Source organism: Alligator mississippiensis, chromosome 1 (genome assembly GCF_030867095.1).
Source record: "Alligator mississippiensis isolate rAllMis1 chromosome 1, rAllMis1, whole genome shotgun sequence".
Classification (NCBI taxonomy): domain Eukaryota; kingdom Metazoa; phylum Chordata; order Crocodylia; family Alligatoridae; genus Alligator; species Alligator mississippiensis.
Genome location: NC_081824.1, coordinates 485,555,830 through 485,573,913, shown reverse-complemented (window position 1 = coordinate 485,573,913; position 18,084 = coordinate 485,555,830). Strand labels below are relative to the sequence as shown.

General features: G+C 56.0%; 1 protein-coding gene across 1 annotated transcript; it reads left to right on the top strand.

Annotated features, from left to right (window-relative positions):
- The first annotated feature begins 833 nt into the window (after nucleotides 1–833).
- Nucleotides 834–18,015, top strand: LOC109284970 (zinc finger protein 500-like). The gene is made up of 8 exons (XM_059725535.1): nucleotides 834–1,050; nucleotides 6,191–6,789; nucleotides 7,806–7,895; nucleotides 8,273–10,274; nucleotides 10,683–11,422; nucleotides 16,018–16,644; nucleotides 16,743–16,953; nucleotides 17,928–18,015. The coding sequence occupies exons 6-8, from the start codon at nucleotides 16,162–16,164 to the stop codon at nucleotides 17,939–17,941; spliced, it is 708 nt and encodes a 235-aa protein (XP_059581518.1). The 5' UTR covers nucleotides 834–1,050; nucleotides 6,191–6,789; nucleotides 7,806–7,895; nucleotides 8,273–10,274; nucleotides 10,683–11,422; nucleotides 16,018–16,161; the 3' UTR covers nucleotides 17,942–18,015.
- Nucleotides 18,016–18,084: the final 69 nt, after the last annotated feature.

Below are 18,084 nucleotides of genomic sequence, written 5' to 3'. Positions count from 1 at the left end.
ATTGTAACCCGCAAATTATATCTCGTCTGTCCCAAGTATAACCGCAATGTTAAAATTAACTGTCTGTACGGATCATAAGACTAACTAGGCCCCAAGAAGCAGAACTAGAAAACAGAACTGCAAACTTTAGCTGACCTAACGGTTCTTGCTTAAAGGTCAGTCGAAATAAAAAATAAGAAAAGTGATGGCGGCGGGGTGGGGATAGGGTGGGGAGGGGGGAAGGTGGTGTCCCGGGGCGCTGGGGTGTGCCCGGACCCGGGGCAGTGGTGGGGGGTGCTTGGTCCTGCCCCCCGTCCTGCAGTTGCTGCCACCTGCCCTGTCGGCGCTGCGGGCGCTCCTCGGTGCGAGAGCGGAGCCAGACACCTGCAGCAGCGGGGACGGCAGGGCGGGGCCGTCACTGCCCACGGCCCGGCTCTGCCCACCCCCTCCGCCCCCCATTGCTGCTGCCCTGCACCCGCCCGGCCTCCGGGGTCAGGACAGCCCAGGAGGACCCGCGGGAGATGGAAGGGGAGGAGGAAACCCTTGGGCAAGAAGAAACACCATGTTCTTCACACTCCAAACAGATCAAGAGATCCACGAGGACCCAGAGGAGGAGGCGACGAGTGCACGTCATAGGCGACTCCATCCTGAGAGGTACGGAAGGACCCATCTGTCACCAGGACCCCTTGGCACGAGAGGTATGCGGCCTCCCTGGAGCAAAGATTTGGGATGTGACGGAGGTAATCCAGGCCAGGATCAAGCCCACCGATTACTACCCCATGGTCCTAGTCCATGTGGGTACTAATGATGCGGCCAGGAGAACCCCCGATCACCTGATGGCGGACTACTGTGCTCTGGGTGGCGTGCTGAAGGAGTTCGGTGCACAGGTGGTTTTCTCTTCCATCCTACCAGTGACCGGATGAGGAAGACGGCAGGAGAACTGCATCAGAGAGACCAACTGGCAGCTTCGGCAGTGGTGTCTCGAGGCAGGCTTCGGCATCCTAGACAATGACCCGCACGTCACGACGAGGGACATGCTCAGCTGGGATGGGCTTCACCTGTCCCCCAAAGGTAAGCGTGTGTTTTCTACTAGGTTGGCGGATCTCCTCTGGCAGGCTTTAAACTAGGCTCGTCGGGGGGAGGGGAGTACGAGGGCAGGGGAAGCTGTGGACCACCAAACCATGTGGCACCCACAAGGACAGCCCAGCCTGAAGAAGGAGAACATTGGGAACCTGAAAGCCATGGGGAGGCCAGCACTACAGAACAGGTAAAAAACAAGAGGGTAAGAAACAATGGGCCCCTTGGGACTCAGAGCGGGGGGGCAGCAAGCGCACCAGTCGCAGGGCTCAAGTGCCTATATACTAATGCTAGGAGCATGGGGAACAAGCAGGATGAACTAGCGCTCCTGCTTGCACTAAACACCTATGACTTAGTGGGGCTAACAGAGACCTGGTGGGATTCATCCCATGACTGGGCGGTACATATTGAGGGCTATAGATTGTATAGAAAGGACAGGTTGGGGAAGAAAGCGGAGGGGGGAGGGGGGTTGCACTTTATGTCAGTGAGCAATGTACATCAACCCTCATCAAGACAGAAACCGAGGTTGAGGAAGTAGAAGGATTGTGGGTTAGGCTACATGGGGGGCAAGGAGAAAGGGATTTGGTGGTAGGGGTCTGCTACAGACCCCCACACCAAGGGGAAGAAATAGATGCGGGGCTCCTGAGGCAACTCTCGGAGACCATAAAAGCTAAAGAGGCGGTAGTCATGGGGGACCTAAACTACCCGGACATCTGCTGGGAGACGCAGACAGCAAGGTCCCATCGCTCACGCAGGTTTCTAACCTGTGTACAGGACCTCCACCTGACACAGGAGGTGCATGGTTCCACTAGGGGGAATGCCATACTGGGTCTGGTATTGGCAACGAGAGATGACATGATAGGGGACCTCCAGATCGGTAGCCATTTGGGAGACAGTGATCACCTAATAATAGAATTCAACATAAGACGTCGAGTGGGTAAGGTAACTAGTAGGGTGAAAGTGCTAGACTTTAGGAAAGCTGATCTCAATGAACTCAGGCGATTAGTCAAGGAAGCACTGCAGAGTAGGAGTTTTGAAGGGATGGGAGCCCAAGAAGGGTGGCTGTGCCTAAAGGAAACGATCCTTCGGGCACAAAGCAAGACGATCTCTGAGCGAGGCAAAAGAGGGAAAGGGGCCAGGAGGCTTCCATGGATGACCAGAGAAATCCAGGGCAGCCTAAGGGCCAAAAGGGGAGCACATAAAAAGTGGAAAAAGGGTGAGATCACTAAAGATGAATATACCTCCTCTGCTCATGCTTGTACGGAGGCAGTTAGGTGGGCCAAAGTTACCATGGAGCTGAGGATGGCATCCCAAGTAAAAGACAACAAGAAATTGTTTTTTAGCTATATTGGGAGTAAAAGGAAGTCCCAGGGAGGAATAGGACCGCTGCTAAATGGGCAGAAACAATTGGTGACAGATAGGGGGGACAAGGCTGAACTCCTCAATGAGTTCTTTGCCTCAGTGTTCCTAAGTGAGGGGCACGACAAGTCTCTCACTGGGGTTGTAGAGAGGCAGCAGCAAGGCGCCAGACTTCCATACGTAGATCCTGAGGAGGTGCACAGTCACTTGAAAGAACTGGATGCCTTTAAGTCGGCAGGCCCAGATGGGCTCCATCCGAGGGTGCTGAAGGCACTGGCCGACATCATTGCAGAGCCACTGGCGGGAATATTCGAACACTCATGGTGCACGGGCCAAGTCCCGGAAGACTGGAAAAGGGCTAACGTGGTCCCCATTTTCAAAAAGGGGAGGAAGGAGGACCCGGGCAACTATAGGCCGGTCAGTCTCACCTCCATCCTTGGTAAAGTCTTCGAAAAAATTATCAAGGTTCACATTTGTGAGAGCCCGGCAGGGCAAATTATGCTGAGGGGAAACCAGCATGGGTTTGTGGTGGGCAGATCGTGCCTGACCAACCTAGTCTCTTTCTATGACCAGGTTACAAAATGCCTGGACACAGGAGGAGGGGTGGATGTTGTATACTTAGACTTCAGGAAGGCCTTCGATACAGTATCCCACCCCATACTGGTGAACAAGTTAAGAGGCTGTGATGTGGATGACTGCACAGTCCAGTGGGTGGCGAATTGGCTAGAGGGTCGCACCCAAAGAGTCGTGGTGGATGGGTCGGTCTCGACCTGGAAGGGTGAGGGCAGTGGGGTCCCGCAGGGCTCGGTCCTTGGACCGATGCTCTTTAATGTCTTCATCAGCGACTTGGACGAGGGAGTCAAATGTACTCTGTCCAAGTCTGCAGATGACACAAAGCTATGGGGAGAAGTGGACACGCCGGAGGGCAGGGAACAGCTGCAGGCAGACCTGGATAGGTTGCACAAGTGGGCAGAAAACAACAGGATGCAGTTCAACAAGGAGAAATGCAAAGTGCTGCACCTAGGGAGGAAAAATGTCCAGCACACCTACAGCCTAGGGAATGACCTGCTGGGTGGCACAGAGGTGGAAAGGGATCTTGGAGTCCTAGTGGACTCCAAGATGAACATGAGCCGGCAGTGTGACGAAGCCATCAGAAAAGCCAATGGCACTTTATCGTGCATCAGCAGATGCATGACGAATAGGTCCAGGGAGGTGATACTTCCCCTCTATAGGCCGTTGGTCAGACCGCAGTTGGAGTACTGCGTGCAATTCTGGGCGCCACACTTCAAGAAGGATGCGGATAACCTGGAGAGTGTCCAGAGAAGGGCAACTCTTATGGTCAAGGGCCTGCAGACCAAGCCCTACGAGGAGAGACTAGAGAAACTGGACCTTTTCAGCCTCCGCAAGAGAAGGTTGAGAGGCGACCTTGTGGCTGCCTATAAGTTCATCACGGGGGCACAGAAGGGAATTGGTGAGAAACAATGGCCACAAGCTAGCAGAGAGCAGATTTAGACTGGACATTAGGAAGAACTTCTTCACAGTTCGAGTGGCCAAGGTCTGGAACAGGCTCCCAAGGGAGGTGGTGCTCTCCCCTACCCTGGGGGTCTTCAAGAGGAGGTTAGATGAGTATCTAGCTGGGGTCATCTAGACCCAGCACTCTTTCCTGCTTATGCAGGGGGTCGGACTCGATGATCTATTGAGGTCCCTTCCGACCCTAACATTTATGAATCTATGAATCTATGAAATGGAGGTGGATCCTGTGGCTGCCCTGGAGCCTGGGGTGTCTTTTGGCACAGGGGGGGCTGGATTGGCTCTGCATGGGGGGGGAAGGGCAGAGGGGTTCCCAAAGGCTCTGTGGGGGCCAGGGGTGGGGGGCGGGGAAGGGGGAGGTTGCCTTTCTCTGCTTTGGACGAGAGCCTGGGGTTTTCCCAAGGAGAGAATTTGTCTGAAAAAGCAGAAAACGGAAAGCACCTGCTGCTCCACAGCCCCTCCTTCCAGCCCTGCCAGTGCTCCCCACTCCTGACCCACAGGCCCCGCCCCCCAGCCCTGCTGATGCCCCTCACTCCTGACCCACAGCCCCTGCCCCCATGCCCCAGCCCTGCTGGTGTGCATTTGTTCTACTTACACAATGCTCCGTGTTACAGCAAGACCCCCAACAACCCTCCCCCCAGGTACCTGTCCCCCCACCCCCTCCATCCAGGGGCCCCTGGGTGACGGAGCAGATCTGTGTGGAGAATCCCGACCCAGGCCAGGCACCCCTAGAGCTCCCCTTGGAGAACCCCCCGAGCCCAAGGGACCCCCACAATGCCCCCCCCATGCACAAGCCCCACCCCGAGGTTCAACAAGGACAAATGCCAAGTCCTGTACTGAGGACGGGACAGTCCCATGCACCAGGACAAGCTGGGGGTGATGGGCTGGGCAGCAACTCTGTAGAAAAGGACCTGGGGAGACAGGACAAGGAGATAGCTGGGAGCCAGCAGGGAGGGTGCCCTTGTTGCCAAGAAGGTGAACGGCATCTTGCTTCTTTTTCTCACGTAGATCGAGGCAATGACCCTTCCCCTCTCTTCAGCACTGGGAAGGTCACAACTGGAGTCCTGTGTCCAATTGTGGGCCCCCCACTACAGACAGGATGTGGTCACATTGGAGAAAGTCCAGCGGGAGGCAAGGAAAAGGTTTGCGGGGCTGGCACACAGGATGAATGAGTACAGGCTGAGGGAACTGGGCTGATTTAGCCTGGAGAAGACAAGATGGAGGGGGATTGAATAGCAGCCTTCACTTCCCTGCAGGAGGGTTCAAAAGAAGATGGAGCTGGACTGGTCTCAGTAGTGGCAGATGACAGAAGGAGCAATGGGCTCCAGTTTCAGAAAAGGAAGTTGTGGTTGGGTATTAGGAAACACTTTCTCACAAGGACAGTGTTGAAGCACTGGAACAGGCTCCCCAGAGCGGTGCTGGAGTCTCCATCTTGGAGGTGTTTAAGACCTGGGTAGACAAAGCCTTGGCTGGGATGATGTAGTTGGGGCTGGTCCTGCTCCGAGCAGCAGGTTGGATGAGATGTGACCTCCTGAGCTCCCTCCAACCCTCATGTTCTGGGCTCTGCACATGCATAGACTCGTAGGTGTCCAAGATGCACACTCAGTGTCCAGGCCATGCCCCCTGGCTCTGTTGGGGCTGTTCATGGAGAAGCAAATGTCTGCTCAGCATCCAGTCTCCGTACACCCCCCATCCCCCACTCACCCCAGCCAGCGCTCCCCGCCAGCTCCACGTCCCAGTAGCTGTGCTGGCCTCTCCCTGCCCATCCCCAGTGCCAGCCCAGAGCCGCACCGAGCAGGGTACTAGCAGAGGCAGGGCCCATGGAGGCTCATGCCTCTCCAAGACTGGGCACACTGGGGTCTGTGGTGGGGTGGGGTGCCAAAAGCATAGGGAGGTAAACCCGAGTCCCCCTCCCCACCTCCCAGCCCAGCAGGACACTCTCCCAACTTGTGTAGTTATGGGGGGGGGGGGGGGCGGGTTGGACCCATGTGTCCTTGTAACACTGCTCGTGCAGGAAGAAGTTGAGAGGATGCATGGTGGGGGCACCCACCCAGAGACAGCTGCACTGGGGTCCTGTTACACCCGGCCCTGGTGCCCACCCCAGAAGCTGCAGGGTCTCAGTCCCTGGCTATACCTGGCCCTGACAGCCCACCCCAAAGCTAGTCACACCACGCACTGGCTTCTCTCTTGCATATGTACCTGTGCTGCCTTAATGGTGACCAGCTGTCTCCTTTCTTCTCTACAGCACTTGACACAGGCTCAATAGTTGAGGTTGGTGCTGGGGAGGTCCAAGATGGTCCCTTCATGACTGGTTGCTGAGAAAGGAACTGGAGAAGTAGCTGAAACCTTGGAGGTGCTGGAAGCTGCAGGAGACTGAGGGGACATTCATGCAGACATGGACCCCCTCAACACCCCCCAGACAGCACATGGGGCGAGACCCACCCCAGGCAGAAAGGGAGCACTGGGGTTGTGTACAGCAGGGGCCTGAGCTGCAACTAGCTCTGGGGTGGGCACAGGGGGCTGGGTATAACTGGGCTTCCCAATGCAGCTGGCGCTGGGATGGTGCTGGGCTGGGCATAATGGGATCTCCCCCTTGAGCCAAGGGCTCCAGCTCCCCCTGCTCCAACCCACCAGTCCCTGTTCCTGTTCCTGTCCCTGAGCTGGGCGAGTACCCAGGGGTCTGGGCTGTCAGCTCCCCCCTTCCCCATTGCTTACAGGAACTGGAAGAAGTCACCAGGATGTGGATCTTCTGTACAGCTGTCCCATGTGTTCCTGATGTGTTGGACAGCCCCAGTGTCACCAGTATCCCCAGCACCAGGAGAGAAGCAGGTGTCACAGCAACCAGTGAGTGCAGCACAAGCCGCTCCCTTCCCCGTCTCACACACCTGGGTTCCTCATCCCAAATCCCAGAGCCAGGGGCACGTCCGGCCCAACCCCTGCCTGAGGCAGCAGGATCAGCCCCGTGCAGCCCAGACACCCCCAGGCTTCAGGCCCTTCCTACAACTGCCAGCACCCCCAGGCCTTGCTCGCCCCTGCCCGCCCCCCCCCCCCCCACTGCTCTGGGGACAGCAGGAGGGCCACGGGTGCCAAAATGTTTTGGGCCTGCGACACAGGACTGGTGAGGTGTGGCCAAGGGACCTGGTCTGGTTCAGTCTGCAGAAGAGAAGATGGAGGGGGAATGAATAACAGGCTTCACCTACCTCCAGGCTGGCTCCAAAGATGAAGGAGCTGGACTGTTCTCAGTGGGGCAGGTGACAGGACAAGGGGCAATTGGAAGGGTCTGGGGGTGAGAGCAGGGGGGTGATGACAACATGTCCCTGGTGCCCCCCGCAGAGCCGGCTGCATCTCAAGCCTGTTAGCCTGAGCCCAGCACCACCCCAGAGCTGGCTGCAGCCCAGTGCTGGGTGAGGGGCCCCTCTATGCTCTACATGAGATGGAGGAAGAGATGAAAAGGGAATGCAGCGGGGTGGGCAGGAGGGGTGGGCAGGAGGGGTAGAAGCCAGGACCCCTGGGCTCTGCCTGCTCTGGGGTATGGTTGCAGCATCCCTGATCTCCCTTGCACAGGCAGGAGGGACCTAGGCAGCACAGGATGGAGCTGCCTAGGCAGCACGAGGCCATAGAGATGATTCTGTGGGGCCCCCAGCACCCGAAGGACACCAACTCCCCTGGGCAGCCGGGGGCACTAGGGAAGAAGTGGGGTGCGGGTCTGGTGGCTCGGATGCCTCGGTTCTCTCTTGGCTCAGGGTGGGGAGGGGGGAGGGCAAGAGGGTAAGAGCAGGCAGGGGCTGGGAGCCCAGATGTCTGGGTTTCTCTGGCCAGGTGTGCGTGGGCATCAGGCATCCTGCGTCTTTGCCCCACAGAGGGAACAGCCGACCCTGAGAATGGGGCTCCTGACACTTCATCGCAGGAGGGATGCAGGTCATGGGTCAAACAACATCCAAAGAAAACTGGTAGGGCTCTGCTTGGTGTCCCCCCCACCTTTGATGCTCCATGGGTCGGGGGGGTTTAAAGCCCCCCCAGAGGCACTGGGTGCTGCTGCAGGCCTTGCTGGGGCTGGGGACAGGGCTGGGCCAGTGATGCTGGGACCAGCCCTGCAGGGTCCTGGCAAGAGGGTCTTACCTGCTGCTCAGGCTCAGCGCATTTTGGGCAGGCATGTTGGCTACAAATGTCCAACTTGAGATCCTTAAAATTCTGGTTTATTAGGTGGATTGAAACACTGTAATGAAGTCAAATCATAAACCTTGGGGCTGGTCCCCCCCCCCCCCCACACACACACATGCACATACATAGTAGCGAGCTACAAGAGTCGGGTATACCTATCCCACAGGTGCTGGAGTCTGCCCTGATGGCCAGTCAAGGCTTCTTTCAGTGTGGTGTTATGCTCCAGAAGGGGGTCGCCGGCTTGTCCTTCTGGCTGGACAGGTCGGGTGCTGGTCAAGTTGGAGATCAAGAAGGCGCCCCTGAAGGTCACTTTTCACTGCTTTTTATCTGTCCTTGGCAGACTTTGGTGACTCCCCAGTTTTCAGGTTTTCCCAATCCAGGGGTCTTTGACCCTCGTGGGACTTCCCCCTCGGTGGCTACTGGATCCCCAGGGGTCGTCCGCATGTACGTGCAGGTTTGGGAGTCCGTTGATGACTTTTGATTAATTTACTGCTGTCATGAATAGGGCTCTGGGAGCAGTCGATCTGGAGATATTCAGCCCCAAAAGGTGATCCCTGGAGGTAATTAAGCCAGACCGGGGCGTCTAGCCCTTGAACAGGGAGGTTGAGAGAACTCCCGGTTGCTACATTGTCTCCTATTGATTCTTTCTGTTGGCTGATCTGCGGTTTGCATAGGTGTTAATTGACCCTTGTTACTGAAGCCTGCTACTGTGTTACACATTCAAACACTGACTCGCTCGCTCTTTCAGGGCCCGCCTGATACAAGGTAGCAGCAGTTTGAGTCCTGCCCTTGTTAACATTGTTACAGTGTATAACTTACTTCTGCAACTACACACATTTAGTTAAAAGGTGAAGCATATAAAATATAAGCTGCAAGAGTAATGCCACGGCACACAAATAGATAAAAATACCAAAATACAAGGGGAGATACAAAATAGACATGTGCAAACTTTAAAACACAATTCCTCATCTTATAGTGAAAGAAAGAGGAAGGAAGAAAAGGTAGAAGAAGAGAAACATATCTAAAGAGGGGAGAGCAAATGCAGGCAAGAGGAAAAGGGGGCTTTCTGCTACAGGCAGGCATTTGCCCCTCGCTCAGCCTGGCCCGGTCTGGGGGGTTCCCTGCTTGTGCAGCAGGGGCATGTCCTGGGCCTGGTTCTCTGCAGCGTCTCCAGCCCTGACCCCTCGGCAGCAAAAGGACATGGCGGTCATGGCCCCCCTGCTGTCTCCGGAGCAGGGGCAGGGGGGAGACCTGAGGGTGACACAGTGGCGTACCACGGGTCCTTGGTGCCAAGGGGGCCAACGCCCGCACTTGCAACTCCAGCCCCCTCCCCCCCCCCCCGGGCAATCCAAACACAGAGCGGGGCCCAAGGCAAATCAGCCTGTGCGGGGCCCACCCCCCACCCCAGGACACTTCCATGGGGGAATTACCACTGCGGCACACCAGCCCGGATTGCTGGCCGGAACGGCTGAAGAACAGCACAACCCGCCAGGCAGTCGGAACGTGGCAGGCGCCCCAACCTCTCTGGCCTGCGTCCCCCACTCACTACCCCTCTGGGGTGACAGCAACTGTAGAAAGGGTCTGGAGGGTGGGGGTGAATGAGGCCCTTCAGGTGGGAGTTGGGGTGCACGTGCCCCTGGGGTCCCTTATAGCCCCCGGCTGTGGGATTTGGGCAAGGGAACCTGGGTGGCAGGGAGTTGCTTCTGCTGCACTCGCTGCCTCTTCTGATACCTGCTTCTCCTCCCAGTCTGGTTTGCACGGGAGACGCTGGGGATGCTGGTCACACTGGTACTGTACCATGGCATGAATGGGAACCAGTGTGACCCAAACACCATGCAGTGGACTCTCAGGGCAGGGAAACTGGGAGCCCGGACACCTGGGTTGACTGTAGTGACCCCATTACACCCAGCCCCAGCACCACCCCAGAGCCAGCTGCAGCTCAGCCCAGGACCCCAACTGCTCTGCATGTCATCTTCTGTCAAGGGCGAGATTGGCAGCTGATCTCCTGTGACATGGCAAGGCAGGTATCCTGGAGAGAACCAGCACTGAGATGCAGCTGGCTCTGGGGTGGGCATCCAGCACCACAGACCATCTTGTTTCTCCCTGCAGGAGCAGCTGAAGGCTCACCATGGCACGTGGGCCAACTCGACTGTGAACGCTGAGCCTGGGTGAGTGTTGTGCTGGGGCTGGGAGGGGGACCTGGGTCTGGCCCCATTTGCTCTTGACTTCAGAATGAACCGTGCTGCCCCCACTGCAGAGCCTGGTGCCCCAGGTCTGATCTGGTCTAGTTTAGTCTGGTCTGGTCTGGTCTGGCGGGAGCCATAAGCCCCCCATGCGCCCCGCTGCTGCCCTGCTCTCTGCCCCCCTGGGCTCTAAGTGTGACTCTGGGTGAGCACCCTGAGGACAGGGCCAGGGACATGGGTGTACCTGCTGCTACACAGCGATGTCTAGGAGCGCCAGCTGGGACAAGCAGGCCAGTGGGGGGACTGGCTGGGGGGCAGGCTGGTCTGTGTCCCCCAGACACCTGGGTTTTGTGTACGTGTCCTGGGAGTTTCCAGCCATCTCCTCACATCTAGGCAATGCACCTGTATGGAAGAGGACGGGAGACGCAGCTGGAGCAGCAGCAGTGTCCCCAGAGCCTGCCCTCGCACGTGCACCCCAGGCAGCCGGACGGCAGCAGGTCTGCTCTGCTCCAGAGCCTGATATGTTCCCTTTCTATGAAGGACTGGAGCATGGTAGGGAATTAACTCAGTCCTGGATTTTAAAGCTGATTTTGGCATGACAAAGCCATCACACATGTGTTTCTATAAGCACTAAGGAGGTGGGGATTTGGCTCAGGTGGTGCTGATCCTACAGAGTCTGAGAACCGTTGCAGCAGCAGGACGTTGGCAGTCTCAGCCTCATTTTCCTGGGGCAGGTGCAACATCTGGTGCCGTGTCGTGCTGCTCGGAGGCCAGACACGGGGTTTGTCTGGGCTGGTCTGGATGGGCTGATCCTGCCCCAGGCATGGGTCAGACTGGGTGTGACCCCTGGGGTTCTGTGCAGCCCCCAGCTCTGCAGTGTCTCTGGACGCTGCATGCCCTGTCCCCATCTCACTCCAGCCTGGGGACTGTTCGTTCTCCTCCTCCCAGTTTCCTTTTTAAACCAGTCTTTGTGAGCCCGAGTGGGCTCTTCTGGCCCTTCTCGAGGGCTCACCCACCCTCGCCACGGTGCTGACACCTCTGCGGAGGCCAAACTGAGCAGGCCAAAACCAGTGCCACTTCCCGGGACTCAAAACAATGGAGAAAACCTTGGTGCCACGACTTCCGACTGCAAGGTGTGTGCTTTCTAGCAATGTTAGTGGGTGTTCTTATGGTTTGTAGCAAAAATGTGACTGATGTTTTCTTTCTGTGTAAGGAAAGCATATCCCTGTGTGTTTCTAACACTGCATTTATGTCCCATTTTTAACACCTGTAGCAAAACTGTAGCACTGTGTTATTACCGGATCAGGAATGGTTGGCGCTGGGGGGCCACACTGAAGTGTGGTGGTGCCAGGAAGGAGCCATCGCTGCATCAGACCCCGAATGCAGCTGGGGAGGGGGAAAGGTGCACTCAGCTCCTCGTTACTGTTCCAATTAAAATTCAACCCCCACATGAAGGGGGCTGTGTGTTTCACTGCAGGGCAGGGGCAAGCCCGGCCTGGCGGGGGAGGCTGGGACCGTGGGAGCAGCACCACTCCCCCCCCCGGCCAAATTCCTGTTCTCCCTCCGAGCCTCGCCCGGGAGGGTGTTGGGGAGCCAGCGAGTCCTGCAGAGGGGCCGGGGCTTCGTCCCCCCTTGTGCCCCCTGTGGAAGAAATCAAACTTCGTGTTGTGGTTGTATCAGAATTGGCAGAGCCATCTAGGTTTATTTAAAGCTATACAAATGATCACAAGGAGAACTCTCAAAGAAACTCTGACTTCTACAAGTTTACAAGCGTATTTATACTTTAGACAGAGAGAAAAGATGCAGGGTTCAGGCAAAGCAACCTTGAGAGAAACAGAAAGATGTTGATCATTTCTTTATCACACGTAAGCAGTTTACTTATTCAGGAAAGAAAACACTATGTTTTGGGGACAGTTACCAGCTCCTAGTCCAAAGAAGAGGAGGAGATTAAAATCTGCACACAAAGCTTAATATAGCAAGACAAAACAAGGCATGAAGGTTTTTTCTTATCTTAGAACATTGTGAAACACATAGCATCAGCATCAGCATCTTTTTCTCTCTCTTTGTCTCTCCTCTTAGTCAAGTAAGAGGTCTGGTTAAACTTACTTCCACACCTCCCATCACAAGCTCTGCCCTCATTACCATGGCATTGCCTATGCATGTCATTCATTTACATGCCTCTCTGCTAAGAGCCCAAGTGTAAAGCCATGCATTCAGCTTTTCTCAGTCACTTGCTGATTGTTACTGGTTTCTTGATGACTTTAGCAGCCTCTCAAAGGTTTTGCTTCTAATTTATCTCCTGACGATAGCTGGTGGGCTGCATCTTGTTCTTCTTACGCAATGAGTTCTGTACTTTACAACGCTATGACCTTGTTAGAAAACTGCTTGCCTAAATGTTTGCAAGGTTATTTTTAATACATCATTCTACCTTGTGGTCAGCAGCTGTGCTGAGATGCAGAAAAAAGCCTTTATTCAACTGGAAATCCAGTGCTCTCGAAGATACAAATATTGCAACCCTAGCAGTTGGGAGAATCAGGGCTGGGCAGACCTCAGGCTGGGGCAGGGTTATGGTCCCGGGTGTCATAGATTCATAGATTCATAGATGCTAGGGTCGGAAGGGACCTCAATAGATCATCAAGTCCGACCCCCTGCATAAGCAGGAAAGAGTGCTGGGTCTAGATGACCCCAGCTAGATACTCGTCTATCCTCCTCTTGAAGACCCCCAGGGTAGGGGAGAGCACCACCTCCCTTGGGAGCCCGTTCCAGACCTTGGCCACTCGAACTGTGAAGAATTTCTTCCTAATGTCCAATCTGAATCTGTTCTCTGCTAGCTTGTGGCCATTGTTTCTTGTAACCCCCAGGGGCGCCTTGGTGAATAAATCCTCACCAATTCCCTTCTGTGCCCCCGTGATGAACTTAAAGGCAGCCACAAGGTCGCCTCTCAACCTTCTCTTGCGGAGGCTGAAAAGGTCCAGTTTCTCTAGTCTCTCCTCGTAGGGCTTGGTCTGCAGGCCCTTGACCATACAAGTTGCCCTTCTCTGGACCCTCTCCAGGTTATCCGCATCCTTCTTGAAGTGTGGCGCCCAGAATTGCACGCAGTACTCCAACTGCGGTCTGACCAACGGCCTATAGAGGGGAAGTATCACCTCCCTGGACCTATTCGTCATGCATCTGCTGATGCACGATAAAGTGCCATTGGCTTTTCTGATGGCTTCGTCACACTGCCAGCTCATGTTCATTTTGGAGTCCACTAGGACTCCAAGATCCCTTTCCACCTCTGTGCCACCCAGCAGGTCATTCCCTAGGCTGTAGGTGTGCTGGATATTTTTCCTCCCTAGGTGCAGCACTTTGCATTTCTCCTTGTTGAACTGCATCCTGTTGTTTTCTGCCCACTTGTCCAACCTATCCAGGTCTGCCTGCAGCTGTTCCCTGCCCTCCGGCGTGTCCACATCTCTCCATAGCTTTGTGTCATCCGCAAACTTGGACAGAGTACATTTGACTCCCTCGTCCAAGTCGCTGATGAAGACATTAAAGAGTATTGGTCCAAGGACTGAGCCCTGCGGGACCCCACTGCCCACACCCTTCCAGGTTGAGACCAACCCATCTACCACGACTCTTTGGGTGCGACCCTCTAGCCAATTTGCCACCCACCGGACCGTGCAGTCATCCACATCACAGCCTCTTAACTTGTTCACCAGTATGGGGTGGGATACCGTATCGAAGGCCTTCCTGAAGTCTAAGTATACGACATCCACCCCTCCTCCTGTGTCCAGGCGTTTCGTAACCTGGTCATAGAAAGAGACTAGGTTGGTCAGGCACGATCTGCCTGCCACAAACCCATGCTGGTTTCCCCTCAGCATAATTTGCCCTGCCGGGCTCTCACAAATGTGAACCTTGATAATTTTTTCAAAGACATTACCAAGGATGGAGGTGAGACTGACTGGCCTATAGTTGCCCGGGTCCTCCTTCCTCCCCTTTTTGAAAGTGGGGACCATGTTAGCCCTTTTCCAGTCTTCTGGGATTTGGCCCATGTGCCACGAGCATTCGAATATTCCCGCCAGTGGCTCAGCAATGACGTCGGCCAGTGCCTTCAGCACCCTCGGATGGAGCCCATCCGGGCCTGCCGACTTAAAGGCACCCAGTTCTTCCAAGTGACTCTGCACCACCACAGGATCTACATATGGAAGTCTGGCGCCTTGCTGCTGCCTCTCTACAACCCCAGTGAGAGACTTGTTGTGTCCCTCGCTTAGGAACACTGAGGCAAAGAACTCGTTGAGGAGTTCAGCCTTGTCCCCCCTGTCTGTCACCAATTGTTTCTGCCCATTTAGCAGCGGTCCTATTCCTCCCTGGGCCTTCCTTTTACTCCCAATATAGCTAAAAAACAATTTCTTGTTGTCTTTTACTTGGGTTGCCATCCTCAGCTCCATGGTAGCCTTGGCCCGCCTAACTGCCTCCCTACAAGCACGAGCAGAGGAGGTATATTCATCTTTAGTGATCTCACCCTGTTTCCACTTTTTATGTGCTCCCCTTTTGGCCCTTAGGCTGCCCTGGATTTCTCTGGTCAGCCATGGAAGCCTCCTGGCCCCTTTCCCTCTTTTGCCTCGCTCGGGGATCGTCATGCTTTGTGCCCGAAGGATCGTTTCCTTTAGGCACAGCCACCCTTCTTGGGCTCCCATCCCTTCAAAACTCCTACTCTGCAGTGCTTCCTTGACTAATCGCCTGAGTGCATTGAGATCAGCTTTCCTAAAGTCTAGCACTTTTACCCTACTAGTTACCTTACCCACTCGCCGTCTTATGTTGAATTCTATTATAAGGTGATCACTGTCTCCCAGATAGCTACCGATCTGGAGGTCCCCTATCATGTCATCTCCCGTTGCCAATACCAGATCCAGTATGGCATTCCCCCTAGTGGGACCATGCACCTCCTGTGTCAGGTGGAGGTCCTATACACAGGTTAGAAACCTGCGTGAGCGATGGGACCTTGCTGTCTGCGTCTCCCAGCAGATGTCCGGGTAGTTTAGGTCCCCCATGACTACCGCCTCTTTAGCGTTTATGGCCTCCGAGAGTTGCCTCAGGAGCCCCGCATCTATTTCTTCCCCTTGGTGTGGGGGTCTGTAGCAGACCCCTACCACCAAATCCCTTTCTCCTTGCCCCCCATGTAGCCTAACCCACAATCCTTCTACTTCCTCAACCTCGGTTTCTGTTTTGATGAGGGTTGATGTATATTGCTCACTGACATAAAGTGCAACCCCCCCCCCCCTTTCTTCCCCGACCTGTCCTTTCTATACAATCTATAGCCCTCAATATGTACCGCCCAGTCATGGGATGAATCCCACCAGGTCTCTGTTAGCCCCACTAAGTCATAGGTGTTTAGTGCAAGCAGGAGCGCTAGTTCATCCTGCTTGTTCCCCATGCTCCTAGCATTAGTATATAGGCACTTGAGCCCTGCGACTGGTGCCTTTGCTGCCCCCCCCCCGCCCCCCGCTCCCAGTCCCATGGGGCCCATTGTTTCTTACCTTCTTGTTTCTTACCTGTTCTGTAGTGCTGGCCTCCCCATGGCTTTCAGGTTCCCAATGTTCTCCTTCTTCAGGCTGGGCTGTCCTTGTGGGTGCCACATGGTTTGGTGGTCCACAGCTTCCCCTGCCCTTGTACTCCCCTCCCCCTGACGAGCCTAGTTTAACCTAGTGTCAAATCCATGGTCAGATTTCCTCTGTCTTCTTTCCCACAGGTGCCCCTGGACACCGGACAGTGCCGACAGGCGCCGTGCATGAGTGTACAGAGAGCGAGAGCCCAGGCCCCCGGCCACTGAGATCCCTGCTGGGGAGACGTGGCTGCTGCGCTGGAGCCCGTGGCAGCCGTGGGCCTCCCCTTCATGGCTGAGCTGGAGAAGCAGGACACAGGAGGTGTGCAGGAGGGGCTGAGGGTGCAGAAGTCCCTCGTGTCGTCCAAACCGGAGCTATTCCAGCACCAAGAGCTCTGGGGGCAGGACACGATGCAGGACATTCAGCCCCCTTGCGAGGCCCAGCTGCCCTCCATGACCCCACAGCTGGCACCGCGAGATGAGCTCCCCAGCCCAGAGCCCTGGCGCCAGCTCTTCCGTGGCCTGCGCTACCGGGAAGCCGAGGGCCCAGGGAAGATTTGCAGCCGCCTGCGGGACCTGTGCCGGCGCTGGCTGGAGCCCCAGTGCCGCAGCAAGGAGCAGATGCTGGAGCTGGTGGTGCTGGAGCAGTTCCTAGCCATCCTGCCCCCAGAGATGCAGAGCTGGGTTTGCAGGTGCCGCGTGGAGACCTGCGCCCAGGCCGTGGCCCTGGCCGAGGGGTTTCAGCTAGGGCAGGCGGAGGACGAGAAGATCCAGGTGAGAGCGTTTGTTTGGTGCCATCTGCACCTCCACGTGTCGGGGGATGTTCCCCCCCAGATCCCGGCTCCCCAGTCACACGTGTATCTCATCCCCAGGTCACCGTGCGTGTGAAGGTCGAGGAGGTTTCCTCAGACAAGATGCAGCCCCCACGGGCCCTCTCAGAGCCTGGTGATTCCCGGGTGCAGAAGCCAAAGGCCCGTGGTGAGGACAGGCCTCTGGAGGAGGCAGGAGAGCGGGAAACCTCAGGGCCCGAGGTCAAGCTGTCTCATGTCCCCAAAGAGGAGCCCCCGCCCAACCCGGAGCCAGGTCCTTACCAGCCTTTTTGATGTACAAACTTAACATGGGCTCAACACCCAAAGAGTAGCAGTTACCTCCCCACACCCCCCGCCATTATTAGTGTTGGTGACGGGGTTTAGGTCAGTTGAGTTTGGGGGACAACTAAGTAGAAAACAGGTCTGGGATTGGGGTCACAGGCTCCAAACAAGTGCTGCAGTGGGGAGCTCATCATTCATTCCTGTCTGTGGCAGGGGGTCAGTCTAGATGCTTTGTTCAGGTCCCTCCTGACCCGAGCTACTCTGAGACTATGAAACTTCATGGCTGGGCAGCCGCGCAGAGATCGGTGCCTGTGCTCAGAGGGGCTGAGCGGCCAGGAGTCGCTGCACGGGGAAGGGGGAGAGGGGGGTTGCCCTGGCCAGGCTGCCCACAGGGCACTGAAGCCCCATCCCAGGGCAGGGGATGCCACTAGCCTCCCCTCCTCTCCCCTCAGCCTGTGCTGGGGATGGACACCCTCCACCACCGCCTGCATGAAACGGAGCCACCGCACTCCATCCTGGTCAGGACGGGGACAGCTGGGGCCCTCTGGCAGGGCTGGTGGGGGTAGGGGGCCATAGGTTGGGAGTGAGGGGCATCGGGGATGGGGGACTGTGGGTTGGGAGTGCAGGGGGCACTGGCAGTGCCAGGGGTCTGCAGGTCACGAGTGAGGGGCACCATCATGGCCCGGGGGTCAGGGTACGGCGGTTCGGTGAGTGAGGAGCACCGGCAGGGCAGGGTGAGTGGGTTGGGAGTGAAGGGCAGCAGCAAGCGTGGCGGGGCTGTGGCTTGGCAGTGGGGGGAAGCAGAATGGGTAGAGACAGGGCCACACTTCGGGGCTGGCCATGTAAACACTCCTTTGAAATCCATCCTTCATGATGGGCGATTAGCTAGTATTCAAGAATATTTTAATAATAGATAATATTCATATAATGTATTTACCTTTCATTTTCTCACACCATCTTTTCTAGGCAATGAACTATGATCTCACTATTGAACTGATAAAAAAGCACCTTTGATCTTGCGCCTTGAGTTGACCACATTTACCACTGAACTCACCATCTTGAATGTAGGAAAGGGATGGGCTGCGAACCTTACAGCCAGAAGAAATAAAGCAGAGAAGTTTAA